Source organism: Lathamus discolor, chromosome 5 (assembly GCF_037157495.1).
Source record: "Lathamus discolor isolate bLatDis1 chromosome 5, bLatDis1.hap1, whole genome shotgun sequence".
Lineage (NCBI taxonomy): Eukaryota > Metazoa > Chordata > Aves > Psittaciformes > Psittacidae > Lathamus > Lathamus discolor.
In genome coordinates, this window is record NC_088888.1 from 89,093,520 (window position 1) to 89,109,519 (window position 16,000).

General features: G+C 35.6%; 1 protein-coding gene across 1 annotated transcript in view; it reads left to right on the forward strand.

Moving 5' to 3' along the window:
• CSMD1 (CUB and Sushi multiple domains 1) overlaps positions 1-16,000 on the forward strand; it is a 1,149,005-nt gene that overhangs the window by 843,078 nt on the left and 289,927 nt on the right. Inside the window, exons 13-16 of the mRNA XM_065681530.1 lie at positions 3,941-4,123; positions 5,912-6,238; positions 9,658-9,852; positions 13,431-13,569. Coding sequence (XP_065537602.1) covers positions 3,941-4,123; positions 5,912-6,238; positions 9,658-9,852; positions 13,431-13,569 — 844 coding nt within the window. The remainder of the gene's footprint in view (positions 1-3,940; positions 4,124-5,911; positions 6,239-9,657; positions 9,853-13,430; positions 13,570-16,000) is intronic.

Sequence of the window (16,000 nt, forward strand, 5' to 3'; positions counted from 1 at the left end):
TGTGTTGAATTAATAAGCACAATGCACCTCAGCTGAATTTAAATATTTAAAAAATTTGTTCATAGAATCATAGAATAGTTAGGGTTGGAAAGGACCTCAAGATCATCTAATTCCAACCCCTCTGCCATGGGCAGGGACTCCTCGCACTAAACCATCCCACCCAAGGCTTCATCCAACCTGGCCTTGAACAGAACCAGGGATGGAGCACTCACAACCTCCCTGGGCAACCGATTCCAGTGTCTCACCACCCTAACAGGAAACAATTTCCTCCTTATATCCAATCTAAACTTCCCCTGTTTAAGTTTTAACCCGTTACCCCTTGTCACTACAGGACACTACCTGTTCTCTGATTAAATCAGTGGGTGTCAAACAGGTACCAAAAGAGACAATGAAATAAAAAGCTGTATTAAATCCCAGAGGGCAGAAAAATGTTGACAATCATTACATGCCTGTACTACTCTAGATCTGGTTATAAACCAATAGCATTCTTTATGTATAAACAAAAACTCCTGAATCTGGCCTTCTCTGTCTTCTCTATGTTGTGGTCTGTCATTAACATATGTGGCAGAAATCTAGCTCTTTACTGAAAAGAAATGCACAAACAATCTTACATCTGACTTAGTTTTGTTCTGTCGCTTCCTCATAATTTTCTGAATAATAAGTGAATATTTAATAATGTGTTCTGCTGCTGGAAGAATTTTTACATGGATTTGTAGTTTACTATAGTTTTATAATAATAATTTTTAAAAAAGACATTTTAACTAAGACTATTACTTAAAGTTTTTATCTTTTTACGAGGAAGGAAAATTATGGCATCTTAACCACTACCTGACCTGTAATTGGTATATCTAAGAAAAAATCAGTCAGCTAAGAGACAGCTTTTTGAGCTTTTCATTTTTTTTTCAGATATTTTGGAAGGAAATCGTTGTATGCATGAATGTTGAACTGAAAAAGTGCATGGAAAGTGTTAATGTATCTAAGTTTGGTGTTGCTTATGATTTTGTAGTGTGAAAACAACAGATCTTTATCTCACTTTAAAATTGGTAGAATATTAATCGATCTGGAATTGTGATATTGATAGTAATACCTGTAATGTAATAAGAATTACATGATACACATGTTATTTTAAGTCTTCATACCAGGAAATTTACAGGAAACTTCAAGTGAATGTTATCCTTGGAACTTAAATGGGTGCTTTCTGTCCACCTGAATAACTTGGTTTTGGCTGGAGTACGTTTTCTGTTATGGTTAGACAGACTTCAAGGTTTCTGAAGATGCAGATTTCTATAGCTGCATGGAATTTTTCAAGCTTTTTTTAATGAAAATTTAAATCAGACATCATCAGAAGTGTTTTATGAATTTGTGAAATTTCCTGGGTTTTCTTTTTTTTTTTTTTTTTATATTGAACAAACAGGCATATACTCTGAAAGCTGGAATACAAACAAAATTCATACATTTCATTTTGACATTTTAATGAGTTCTTTGGCTTTTCAATGTAAGATGGCTTGACTTAAAAATTCCTTCTAATGTGTTTTAAGAGAGAATCTGTAATTCATCATCAAAAATTTTTTTATGGGACAGTATTTACTAAACCTTTACTTTTCCAAAGAATTTTTTTTTTTTTTTAATTAGAAATCTTCTACTTGAAATTATTTTTTTGTGTGTTTTTAACTGCATGTTTGTGCTTGAAAATAAGGTATTTAAAGATCCAAATCAGTTCTCCATCCCAAGTAAAATGTTATTCTTGGACAAGGGGTGATATATTAAGCAGTACAAAGTATTTGGTTAGTTTCCAAAGTTTATCCTGTATACTTGCCTTCCTTAGTAAGGGCTTGGTTCTGACTAAAGACATAAAAAAAAAAAAAAGGAATTTTCAACCTGCCAGAAAGCTTGATTCATGGTAATTTCTGTTAAAAGTTTTGGTTCACTGACCCATATCCCTCTTCTAGGGCTTGGTGTATCTCTTGAGAGTTAGAAGCATCCTGATCTGTCTTCTACTTCAGTAAATTCATTAATTAAAGATATTTTGATACTTGTTCTGTAGACCATGGAAAGAAACACTTGTTGCTATCTTTTAAGGGATGAATCTTCAGTAATGCCTTTGCAAAACCCTGCTGACAGTTTGCCTTCTGACACTTCTGTCTGAGACAGTGTTGCCTTGATTTTCGAGAAACGCGTTTTTGGAAAAGAGTGTTTATGATCATTTTTACATGCTCGATTAGATATAGCTCTCCTATCAGTGGAGGAGATAAACTTTCAAAATGTGATTAAAATGTGGGTTCTGATTTTCTGTACCTGTCCTCATTTTCATGTACGATGTAGAGTTGTGGATAGCCGGGACCACACAGGTTTACAATGCTCCACAGTGGCAGCAGGAATCAATGTCTCAGTACTACATTAAAATATTTGTAAACACATATAAGTTTGAATAGTATATATGACATGGCTCTATTGGTGTTTAATTATATATGTTTACTAGACTTTTTTTGAAGAGGTTTGTATTCAATATATACTACTATCTGGTAATCAAATTATTTAAATAAAACCCCTGATTATGGTACTGCTTTGAACTTGTAGATAGAATAGTTATTCCTAATTTTCTCTTCAAAATTCAGCTTAAGATTAATAAGAAAAAAAATTACATCCCTATAATTCTGATGAATCACCTGTTCTTTTTTGAAATACATGGCATACCTTTCTCAACATTCTTGTCAACAATCTTTTCACAACTGCTTTAAGGGGATAAACATAGTGGGTTGACTTCACATATCATACTAATGCCATCCTGCATCCTAGAATTTCTGTTGTTAGGATGTCAAGATACACACTTCTGCCAGGATATAACATTAGTGGACTTAGCAATATTTGACAGCGGACTTTTTTAATGGTGTTAAATTATACTAATATTTAGTAATATTCAGCAAGTTGAATTTTCTTATCTTGAATGTTTCAGGTTTCATACCTTGGGTTGAACTGGGAACATTTAAATAACAAGTATTTTATCACTAATTTCATTCATAAGAGGTTTACATCATTTTAGTACAGATGCAGCAACACAGTTATAGAAGCAGAAGAGCTTTGTTATTTTTGTTGTCACTGAAATGGAAATTAAAAAACTGCTTTAAATTTAATGGTAAAGAAATAGAGCTTTTATTTTTGGAGGACAGCCGTGTGTATAGTAATTTGTAAGATGATTCACAGTTTTTATCACAGCCATTTAATATTTACATTCCCTAATAATCTTGTTGTTCATAAATTTCATAAGACTTGAGTTTTTTATTCTCTTTTGTGTATGTATGCTCAACATTTACAAATTAAGTAATTTAAATAGCAGATCTCCTAGAGAATATCTAAGAATTATAATCCAAAATGTTAATGTATTTTTAGCGTAGCTGAATGCAGCTGGGAAAAGTGTGTTTCTAATTTGAAGTATGAGATTAAGAAATAATGCCTCAGTTTTGGTTTTATTATATTTTAGTACTTAAAATGAAATTCATTTATGCTATCAGTAAATTATATACCTTTAATTGTATTGCTAATAGCCTTATAAATGGAATTGCAGATGAGAGAGTTAAGACAGATTTTTCATTACTAGTATGTCATTACCAGGAACAGGATCTACACATAGTATGTCTCCATGGTTAGAATGGAGACTTTGACTTGACAATTTTACCTTCAAATATGCTGTAATTCAGTGAAGCCATGCAGTTAAATATGAGTATTCTGTTATCTTAAGCAGTGCAGGTATGGAAGCTATTAGTTTATGAAAATACTTTAGATCCCAAGTCATTTTAGAGGTGGTTTTACAGCATTTACCTCTAGTTCACTTTCATCTGTAAATGTTAGTTTAAGGCATAAGGCAAATATTTTGAAAGCACTGCTGATTCTGACATATAAATTGCTCATAAATATGTTTTCCTTAAATTTTTTTGATATTCAGAAATTGAGAAAGGAGGTTGTGGAGACCCTGGAATTCCATCATATGGAAAAAGGACTGGCAGCAGTTTCCTGCATGGAGACACACTTACCTTTGAATGTCAAGCAGCTTTTGAACTGGTGGGAGAGAGAACCATTACATGTCAACAAAATAACCAGTGGTCTGGCAACAAACCCAGCTGTGTTTGTGAGAATTTTCTTTTTCTATATTAGTTTTCTGACCTTAGCCTCTTGCTTTTCTTAGCATTTGTGATTAGCCAGCAGGAAAACATTTCAAATGATCTTGAAGACTTTTTCAGTCAAAGGGGCTTTTTTTAGTTGGCTCAATAGTAGCTTATTTATGGGGAGCATCACATATGACTGTTTTAGAATGTTCTTTCCTCTCATTTTATATTTAATGGAACCATTTAACACTCTTAGTGTAAATGTGTGTTGAATTAGACTCTAAATGAACAATTCGTAATTGCATGTAAGTGTTTGAAGGGACTCAGTGGAACATACACATTGATTCTGTCAGTGCAAAGCAGTCTCCAGATCCACATAAAAAAAGACTGGAGATTTTTATATGATATCCTAATAAAGCATGATACATTCATTTGAATGTAAGTATCTCTAACATAGAAAAAGGGTAGGTAAAATGATTAGTTTTGAATTTTGCTTTTAAAGGTAACATATTTTTGTAGGTAAACTTACAGATGGATTTAAATAAAGAGGGGTGTTGTCTGGTTTTTAATTTTCTGTTTCTTTTTCTTCTATGGTAAAATAGAGTAAAACTTTCCAGGATACAGGCTTATTAGGCACTTCATTTCTCCTCCAGACCACACTACCTTTTCCTATGAACAGTCTTATAATTCAGTACTGGATTTTCAAAACAACCTTTGGGAAGTGTCCTATTCTACTTGAACACATATGTATTTTGCAGCTGTGTTGGTACAGTTCTTGGCAAACTGAGTAAGCTTGCTGTGAACTGGAAGAAGTCTTTATATGCCCATGCAATGCTGAAATGTGTCTAAGCACATAAGGCCTGGGGATGGAGACAGTGTGGCTGCAATTCTAAGACAGAAGTCGCTTTTGTTCATTGTGCAGTATTGCACTGGATTGATATTTTAGTTCCTGTTGGCAATAGTGTGGAATATTACTGTGTTCCACTGCTTGATGTGTATATGCGCTATGAAAGAGAATGTAAACTTGCAACATCTATTTACAAACACTGAGTGCAGTTTGACACGTTTAAAGAGATGAGTAATGGTTATCCTTTGCATTAATTAATATGCAGTGATCCTTCCTCTTTCTGAATGTACTATACATCTCACTAAGGTACCAGCCACAAGCTTATGACTCTAAAATCAATTACGAATTGTCTTGAAGAAAATTGGCCCAAAAGAGTGAAATGGAGGAGAGCTATGAATCATTTATATTTAATATCCCTGTGCTATTGAAGGGGAAAGTAGGGGGGAAATAAGTTTGTATTATGTACTCTGAAGAGTTCTTGATCAAGGCACATCTAAATTTCTGCTGTTAATGACATGAACTTTGTGTACTACAGGCAGAACTAGCCCTTGTGCCCAAATTTTTTTGGATTGCTAAACACATTTTCATGAATTTTCCATTTAGAGAAAATCCACATTTAAATTTGGAGATTGCATTTACATTTCAAAACAAACCTGCTAATTTTTCCAAAATCTGACTCATCAGGCATTACTTTTGCTTTCCTGCTTTGGCATTCTCTACATGCTTCTCGTATCTTTTGCAGGCTCAGGTGTAGTTACTTAGCCTCACCTGGGGAAATAAAAACATTCAAGGCTGACACATTATATTGAAGAAATGTTCTGACAGTCTTAAACATTTCCAGCTTGCATATATAGTAGTTTTGACATCCAGGCTTCAAACGCATTCTTTCCACAATAAAAAACAAACAAACAAAAAAAAAAAAAGATAAGATAGTGTTTTAAGAATCTATTGTTGTTTTTTTTAGTCTCTTGTTTCTTCAACTTCACCACACCGTCTGGAATTATTCTTTCTCCAAATTATCCTGAGGAGTATGGGAACAATATGAACTGTGTTTGGTTAATTATCTCAGAGCCGGGAAGCAGAATCCACCTGATTTTCAATGACTTTGATGTAGAACCTCAATTTGACTACCTTACAGTGAAAGATGATGGGATTTCAGATTTACCACCTCTTGGCACTTTTTCTGGCAATGAAGTCCCTTCCCAGTTGGCTAGCAGTGGGCACATAGTAAGGCTTGAATTTCAGTCAGATCATTCTACCACTGGAAGAGGATTTAATATCACTTACACAAGTAAGAGCCTTTGCTTTTATTTTATACCTAGTCTTAAAATCAAGCTGTCTCTCTTCATAATAATGACAGATAGAAAATGTTTTTATTTATAATACAGAAGTAAACTGTAATGCTTGTATAATTGCACTGCTTTCAGCTGTCTTCCTAATGTCCATTAGCTTACCTAAATCTTTATAATTTATTTAATTTAATTGTAATAATGCTGAGGAATTCCTTTTGTTATTTAAGGGCCTTTTTAGTTGATGCTGCATAAATACAGAGCACATAACTAAAGCACAGATCATTCAGATTGAGGCATCTGTTGCAAGTGATTTAATATCCTTCTCCATGAAACCATCAGGAATAAATTGACAAAAGGTGTTGATGTTAGATCCCCAAAATGGAGATGTTAGTCTGAAAAGCATAGAAGTATAAAAAGCAACTAGAATATCACTGCAAATAAATAGGTCTGGGAACCTGCTTTAGTTTTGCATTTTATCTTCCAGTTCGATGGTATGGTATCTAGGAATGCAGACCCCTAAGTATATCAATCTCTTTTTTGGTATATACATAATAGTTACCTCACTGTTTTTTTTAGCATCTTAGAACAAAGCTGATTTCAAGCAGAAGTATTTCCTATAGGAGATTACTAATCAGAATAATTTTTCTCTCCAGATCCAGATTCTTCAGGAATTTTAAGAATGTAATATCTTTAACACTGTTATTCTCAAATGTAACTCCCCTGCCATGGGCAGAGATACCTACCACTAGACCATGTTGCCCAAGGTTTTGTTCAGCCTGGCCTTGAACACTGGCAGGGATGGAGCATTCACAACTTCCTTGGGCAACCTGTTCCAGTACCTCACCACCCTCATAGTAAAGATTTGCTTCCATATTATCTAACTTGAACTTCGCCTATTTAAGTTTGAAGCCGTTACGCATTGTCCTATTGCTACAGTCCCTGATTGAGTCCCTCTCCCACATCCTTATAGGCTCCCTTCAGATATTGGAAGGCTGAGAGCTACTGCAAGCAGAAGTCTTTCCCATTTGGGAAATAAGGCTAAAAAATACCTGGCTACAGATGGCCATCTGTTTTGTTTATATGAAAGGATATTATTTAACAATACTGTCAAGTAGCATTGTAGTCATGTGGAAAGCATTATTACATTTGCCACAAACTGCTAACTCTCCTAGAAGTCTTATTAGTAATCAAAGACATTACTTATATGGAGATTTTCTTGGTAGTTGAAGAAATTGTCTTCTAAGCTTATAGAAGAAGTTAGTTGACAATAAAGTTGTCGGTCACATCTTGCATTTTTCCTATCTTGTGTCAATTAAGGTAATTAACAGTGTTCAGAGTCAAGGTGCTTCTTTGTATTATTGCAAGGATGTCCCGTATAAATCTGGAATTCATGAATTGAAACCCTGTTTAACCCTTAGGTGCCTAAATTGTGCCTTTGCTTTCAGAGAAAGGGATAATTACTGTTCCCTGAAAAGTAACAGAACAGAGCGTTCCTCACTTTAACTGAGACTATAGAGATTAAAAGATTCACCATAAAAAGTGAGTCCTGAATTCTAGGTCTGCCTCTGTCTGAGATTATTCAGATCCCTTTTTCCATATGCTGTTCTACTTAAGATGGACTGTAGTAAGAAAATATTTGCTATTTCTATTTGAAGCTGAATTGTGCAGTCAGGAATATAATACTCATGGATCAAACTCTCTGAGAATCCTAATTGCCTTTGTAATCACAAAAGAGCTTTCCACCACACTTTTCCTATTAGGTGTTACCGCTAAGTTTGATGCATACTTTATGTGTTAAAATTATCTAAACAGTATATATGCTTCCATAATGGGAAACTGAGATTGCAAATGGAAGTGTCTGTTATTTATGAATCCTTAGTGTTAGTAGGAAGTATTTAGTTTAAGTTCAGCTAAAGTGCTAGTACTTCTGGACCTCCTGAAGTGTGCCACTCATACAATTTGAATCAAATCGGGATTAAAGAAGTTTATTGATTTATAAATGAAACATAACAGTCAGTGAACTGTAGATTTAAGATTTATATCAGCAATTCAGCAGATAAACCACAATGACACTTACAAAATCTTAGAGTTATAGCAGCTCTCAAGTTGGTGGAGACCCATAAGGACAATTGAGTTCTACTCCCTGCTGCTTGCAGGACTATCTAAAACTAAACTATATGACTAAAAGCACCATCCAGACACTCCCTGAATTCTGACAGGCTTGGTGTTGTGACCACACTTGGTGCCTCCTTGTACTCCTGGCATCTTAGAATCATAGAACTGTTTAGGCTGGAAAGACCTTTTAAGATCACCTGTAAAGCTCACACTGTCAAGTCTACCACTAACCAATGTCCCTAAGTGCCACAACTATAGGTCTTTTAAGTGCATCCAGGGACTTGTTCTCCAGACCCTTCACCAGCTTCATTGCTTTTCTCCAAACCTCCTCCAGCAACTCAGTAACTCAGTATCTTTCTTGTTGTGAGTGGCCCAGAACTGAGCACAGGATTCAGCATCTGGCCTCACCAGTGCTGAGTGCGGGAGACAATCACTTCTCTGGCCCTGCTGGCACCGCTATTTCTGATACAGACCAGGAAGCTGTTTGCCACCTTGGCTACCTGGGCTCAAACTGATTTGTGTTCAGGCAGCTGTCAACCAATGCCCCCAAGTCCTTTTCCATTGGGCAGCTTTCCAGCCACCCTTCCCCAAGCCTGTTGCATGTGGTTGTTGTGACCAGAGTGCAGGACACAGCACTGTGCCTTGTTGAAACTCATACAATTGGCCTCTGTCCATTTTTTCAGCCTGTGCAGTTCCCTCTGAAGGGCCTTCCTACCCTCAAGCAGATCAACAGTCTTACCCATCTTGCTTTCATCTGTAGGCTTACTGATCATGATCACCTCATCCAGATTGTTGATAACGATATTAACAGAACTGGCCCTAGTACTGAGTCCTGGGGAACATCACTTGTGATTCAACACATAAAAATTTGTAATTACTTTTCTACTGTGGCCACAGTCTTTTAGCAGTAGTCTCTATTTCTCCAAGATTAGTTGCAGTGCTAAACCATACTCCTTGTTATGTTAGAGGCAAACAGTAGGATTTTGTCCAGATGGAAATTTAAGCAGTGTTCTTGTGTGCTTAAGCCAGAAATAACAAGTAAGCTTCCAAATTTGAACTGTGTTGCATTTGTGTGAATGTCATTGGATTTAAATCTGACTTTTACTTGAGGAGTTTCTATACTTTGAATTATATTATGTGTTATGTTTTCTTACATCACAATAGACAGGTTATTCCCCCTTCGAAAAAAAAAAAAAAAAAAAGACAAAGTTTAGAGAAGTGATTGTTGTGGTTGTTATTACGTGTATTATTATTGTTATTGTCATTCTTACTACTATTACTATTACTACTATGTTTTTGGTAGCCTTTGGTCAGAATGAGTGCCATGATCCAGGCATTCCTATAAATGGGAGGCGTTTTGGAGACAGGTTTCTGCTGGGAAGTTCTGTTTCCTTTCACTGTGACGATGGTTTTGTGAAGACCCAAGGCTCTGAATCTATAACATGTATTATGCAAGATGGAAATGTAGTATGGAGCTCTACTGTCCCACGTTGTGAAGGTAAGGGCATAGTCTTTACTCTGCACCTACAGTTTGAATAATGAAACTTTAAATTTAGCTTACTTTTTTACATTTTGCACGTAAGTAAGACTGCTTTAGCTGAAGTTATGAATTAATCTTATTTTAACACTTTTCCAGGCAAATGAGAGAGCAATAATAGAAACAAGATAGCTTGCTTTTATATTCTTGGAATAAATTAGCATTCTAAAAATCTGGTTGCTATTCTTTCAAGTTCTGGTTGTTACTGTCATTACTCAGTTATGAGTTATAGCTGTTACAATGGTTTTTGCTTAGCATAGTGAAGAACTTAATTATCTACCACACAGAAACTTGAAATAAAGCTTCTATTTTAAAGTCTTTTTTTTTAAATGCACCTTTAATTTTCTCAAAATGAAAGTATACCCAAATTTCTGTATGCAACATATTAACGTGAAGTACAGCCTTTCCTGAGAAATATAATAATAACATAAGATATAGAGCTATGTTTAATATTCATTATATTCCCCAAAAGTTCCAAATTTGTTTGCTTGTTCTTGCCTAGGTGAATAAACACACTAAGATGAGCTATAATTAGGATTAAAGATTGCTTTACAATACAATGAAATACAATGAGAAAAAAGAAAAGAGGCTGATTTCTTGATGTTTAACAATGATGGATTGTAATGCAAGACATGAATGTGTGTCTTTTAAAGTTATGTTCAAACAATTGTGTATCGTTTAGTAAGCAATAGATATATAGTCAGACACTCAATTAAATGATTTTTTTTTTTAATACACTAATCCAAACCTTCTAATTGGTGTAAATCTCACACCTCCTTTAATTTCAGTGTCATTGCAGTTACTTAAGGATCTGGATCACATCAGTTTCATGATTTTTGTTATTTGGGCAATCTGACAACTCAGTCCTTATAAGACAGTGCATTTCTAATAAAATTTAAAGGTACTGAAAAAAAACACATTAGCGGCCTGGTAGAAGTAGTGTGTGTGAAGCAGCCTTCCTAGTTAGTGTAGAGATAATTTAGTTAGTTTCTCGTCTGAGATTTCTGGTTTTGGGTTTTTTTTTTTTTTTTGGGGGGGGGTGGGTTTTTTTTGTTTTGTTTTAGCAAAAAAAGTTATTGTTTTTAATATGACAAAATTTAATTTAAAGAACCACCATGGAATAATCTTAATTGTTCATTAACTGTGCACATGTAAATGTCCTTTTCAGGGCCAATCATTTTGCCCCAGAGACAAGTTGATCTGTATTTTTCGTGTTTGGTGGGTTGCTTTTTTCCCCCACTTTCTTAAATATTTAAATACTTTCCAGAGACAAGTGCAAGTCATGAGTGAAATCGACTAACCTATCTGAGTTCATTTTTTAAAAATTAAAAGCATTGAATCAAAACTAAAGGTATTAATTTACTAATCACAAATTCAGGTTACTATTCATTTCCACATGGCATAATAGGTTTGCTTGTCACTACTTAGACAAACAGAAAAAAAGTAATAAGATTTCCTGTACTGCAATGTGGAATTTACTGATAATGATACCACTGACTACTTGAGGGTAATACGAATGATATATAAGATAAATTTACCTGACCTTGAAAGTGTTCCTGTTTTAGACTGCTCAATAGCCTTTGGTAAAATATAACTTCCCAAAGCCCTCTGCTGTGACAGTTTAATCTTTCAAGGGACTTATGTTTCCTAAAATTTGTTCAGTCAGTTCTGCTGTTGTTTAATCCTGCTCTAATGACCTCTGATCCCGCTGTGAAAAATGCTCTTGTCTAGCCTTGTTACTTTCATAGCCCTGTTGCAATACTTTTCTCCCTTTTACGTAGAAGATCAATTTAGAAGACATTTAAACAAATTTGACATACAGGAATGGGCCTAATAGGAATGGATCTAATGGGATGCACCCAAGAGTGCTGAGGAAGCCAGCCAATGACATTGCAAGTCAATGCTCAATTATCTTGGGAAGGTCATTTAACCTAGAAAGGTTCCCGAGAACTGGAAGAAAGCAAATTCTGATCTTCAAGAAAGGAAAGGAGCTTCTGAGGAACTTACAGGTCTCACCTCAATTGCTGAGAAAGGTGGTGCAGCAATATTCCTTGAAACCATTTCCAAACAATGAAGAACAGGATAGTGACTGGCAGCAGTCAGCATGGATTTATGAAGGGGAAGTCATGCCTGAACAATGTGATAACCTCCTGTAATGACTGACCTGATGGATGAGGGGAGGGTAGTGGGTATTTTTCATCTGTTTTAGTAACGTGTTTGACACTGTATCATATAAAACTCTCATACACAATACAATGAAAATAATTAACTGTATCATAGAATCATAGAATCATAGAATATTTAGGGTTGGAAAGGACCTTAAGATCATTTAGTCCCACCCCCCCTGCCATGGGCAGGGACACCTCACACTAAATCATGTCGCCCACAGCTCTGTGGAACCTTGCTTTGATCACCACCAGGTATGGTTTCCTCACAGTGCCTCACAACCCTTACAGTAAAGAACTTCTTCCTTATATCCAACCTAAACTTTCCCTGTTTAAGTTTGAACCCGTTAGCCCTTGTCCTGTCACTACAGTCACTAATGAAGAGTCCCTCTCCAGCATCCTTATAGCCCCCCTTCAGATATTGGAAGGCTGCTATGAGGTCTCAATGCAGCCTTCTCTTCTCCAGGCTGAACAGCCCCAACTTCCTCAGCCTGTACAGCCTCAATTTTCTCAGCCTGTCTTCATACAGGAGGTGCTCCAGTCCCCTGATCATCCTTGTGGCCCTCTCCTGGACTTGTTCCAACAGTTCCATGCCCTTTTTATGTTCAGGACATCAGTGTTGAGGACACTGTACACAATACTCCAGGTGACGTCTCATGAGAGCAGAGTAGAGAGGCAGGATCACCTCCTTCGACCTGCTGGTCACGCTCCTTTTGATGCAGCCCAAGATACGGTTGGCTTTCTGGGCTGCAAGCGCACACTGAAGCCGGCTTATCTTCAGTTTCTCACCAGCCAATGCCCCCAAGTCCTTCTCCACAGGGCTGCTCTGAATCTCTTCTTTGCCCGATCTGTAGCTGTGTCTGGGGTTTCCCTGACCCAGGTGTAGGACCTTGCACTTGACTTGGTTGAACTTCATAAGGTTGTCTTACTTGGAACGATTTGTTGAACATTTCCATAAAATTGTGGAGTCATACTAGATCTAAAAAAATGATGTCAAAAAGAAATTTTCATGATCTGTGTATTAAGATATTTAGAGTAATAAGCTGTGGTAAGACACATTGCAAGACTTATGATTCTGAAGGAAATTAAGTGCTCATAATATAATGTAGAAATTTAGTTGTGGTGCATATTAAACCTTCAAGGGCAGGTCATGAGCAACATGATTTAATGAAAGGTATCCCTGCCTGTGGCAGGGAGGAGTTGGAGCTAAATGATCTTTAAGGTCCCTTCCAACTCAAACCATGCTACAATTCTATGAAACTTATTTTTCTGTGATTTTTAATTCAATTTTTTTTAAGTTCTTTGAATGCATAATATTGTATTAGAAATACTTGGTAGGATACAAGCATACATGTTTTTTTTTTTTTCTTTCAGCCCCATGTGGTGGACATTTGACAGCATCAAGTGGTTTTATCTTACCACCAGGGTGGCCAGGATATTATAAGGACTCACTTAATTGTGAATGGGTGATTGAAGCAAGACCAGGACATTCCATTAAGATCACTTTTGACAGGTGAGAATATGCTAACACAGGGATATCAAGATTTTGTTTGTTCTAATGCTTAGGATGTCGCTATGAGTACTGACAATGAGATAAAAACAAGAAAGAAAAAGATCTCCAGACATCAGAATATTGTTAAAGGCAGAGTTTTACATTTAATTTCAAAGTATCTAACTGAAATTACCATTCCAGTTAATTTGCAAAAACATTACCTCAGTGTGGACCTAAATTAGAGCTACTAGAATGCACTGGGATTATGTCCCTGTGTAGTGCATAAGCTTCTTTTGGAATAATAGTCTTTTGTCAGAGAGAGTAATTTTCAGCCTAGTCTACCTCTTATGTGGAGTCCTGAAGTAGTGAAAGTGCATTTACACACCAGGAATGTGAACTGCAGCTTGTTTAATCCTTTTGTAACTATTGTGACCTAAACTTTTACTTTTGTCTAACTATACAAGATTGTTTTTTTTCAAAGAAAGTGCTTAAAAAGAGAAAAAAAAAATCTTCACCCTTCAAGAATCTTTGTAAAAGAATTAAAAAATAACCATTTGTTTATGTGTTTGATCTAGATACTGGTCTCACACTGAATACTCTATTTGACAAAAAATGCAAAGGGCAGTACAAAAGACAGCACCTGGAGCTAGGCTGCAGTGACTTCTATTGTATAGGCAATGTGAGAGGAAAGGCAATAACCTGTGTCTAGTTTCACCTTCACATGAAGTCAACAGTGATGAGCAAAATATTCCAGTGTCATTCACCCTTCTATTTCTAAGAGCAGAAATAAAAAAGGGATGCAAGTTAATGGAGAGAAGGGAACAAGAATGTAAAAGTAACTCAAGTGGTTCAAATCAAAAATCCATCTATCTTGGTACTCACAGGATAAAAAATGCAGAATCCTAAGGAAGAGTGTGAGGATCAGATAAATGTATTTGATATTTACATCCCTAGTTTGCAAGTCAGGACATTCCTGAACTGAAAAGTGATATTTTTAATGTGATCAGTGAGTTTTTGCATGTATCACGTCCATTGGTTGGTTTGTTTCCCTCTTGCACCCATGTAAACTTAACATTTGCAACATTCTTCATTTTGGGGAACTCACAGCAATATCTGTCTCAGACTGAAGTGCCACTGATAGGGGAGATGGCATATATGATTTGAGTCACCAGAACTAGATACTAGTCCTTGATGCATACAAAGATGAGTTGACTGAACAATTGAATGCGGTATGTAACTGTAACTGTTCTTTTAAAACTGTCTTGCTACATGTGCACTTCAGGAAACATATATTTTAAATCTTTTAAATGTTTTTTAATCTTTTAAATCTTTTGTAGAGATCTAAAGAAATGCATACTGGATGCCTAGTACAAAAACTATAACACAGTGTAGCACTAGCAGGAGTGTGGATAAATATGATACACCAAGGAAGTGTTGGTATGGCTTTTTTAAAAGAAATCCTATCTCAGAAACCTATTAAAATTCTTTGATGGTGTCAGAAAGCATAGAAATGTGTTGAATATAGTTTACCTGGGTTTTGCACCTCACCCTGTAAAGGACTATTAACAAGCTAAGCGTCTTTTTAGTACAAGGAAGGACATTGCATGATTAAAAATTTAATTAAGAGATGATAAAAGTCTCACAGTGGAATTCTGGGTGTTCTACAGAGATCTGTTATGTTCAAAATTGTTCAGCATGTTAAGAAATTATCTTAAAAAGGAGAAAATTAGACTAATAATATTAAGTTATTCAGGGTACTAAAAACGGGATGACTGGAGAATTGCTGAAGATTCTTACAAGATTGGATGTCTGGGCAACAGACTTGTGGGTAGATTAAGTAAATCCAATGTGAATCATGTTAGAGAAAGAATTCCACCGTAATACATAAATAAAATTACACATTTTGAATATACACTGGTCACTGAGCTACTAAATTTGTGGTAACATATTTGTCAAGAAATGTGAATGAAAACTAACACATGTGTAGAAGTTTTTGTAAATATGATTAGACGCATGAAATGTAATGTAGGGGAGAACATGAAAAGAGTTTGTATATTTAGTTTACAATATCCTTTTTCCAGGTCTGTTTTGTTTTCTGAATGTGAATGCTTTAAGGTCAGAGATGAAGGAGAGAATGACCAATACCAGAGAAGAATGGGAACTGTTTAAACAGCTTTCATAAAGTTACCATGTTATCTCTTGCAACAACAAAGGCTTGTTTGCTTTCATTGCATTCAGCAGGAAGTTCCCAAATTTTAAGTTGCTGGGTTGTTTTTTTCTGTTTGGTTTTTTTTTTTTTCCCCCCCTCATTAAAGACTTAATATATTAATTAGAAGCTTACATTTATTTGTCCAGGGATGTCTTCCCAAATGCAGTTAAAGCAAAAAACCATCTTGGTTGTAAGATGGAGAATTTTAATTTTATGAAAGGAAATGTGCTGAGTGAAGTTGCA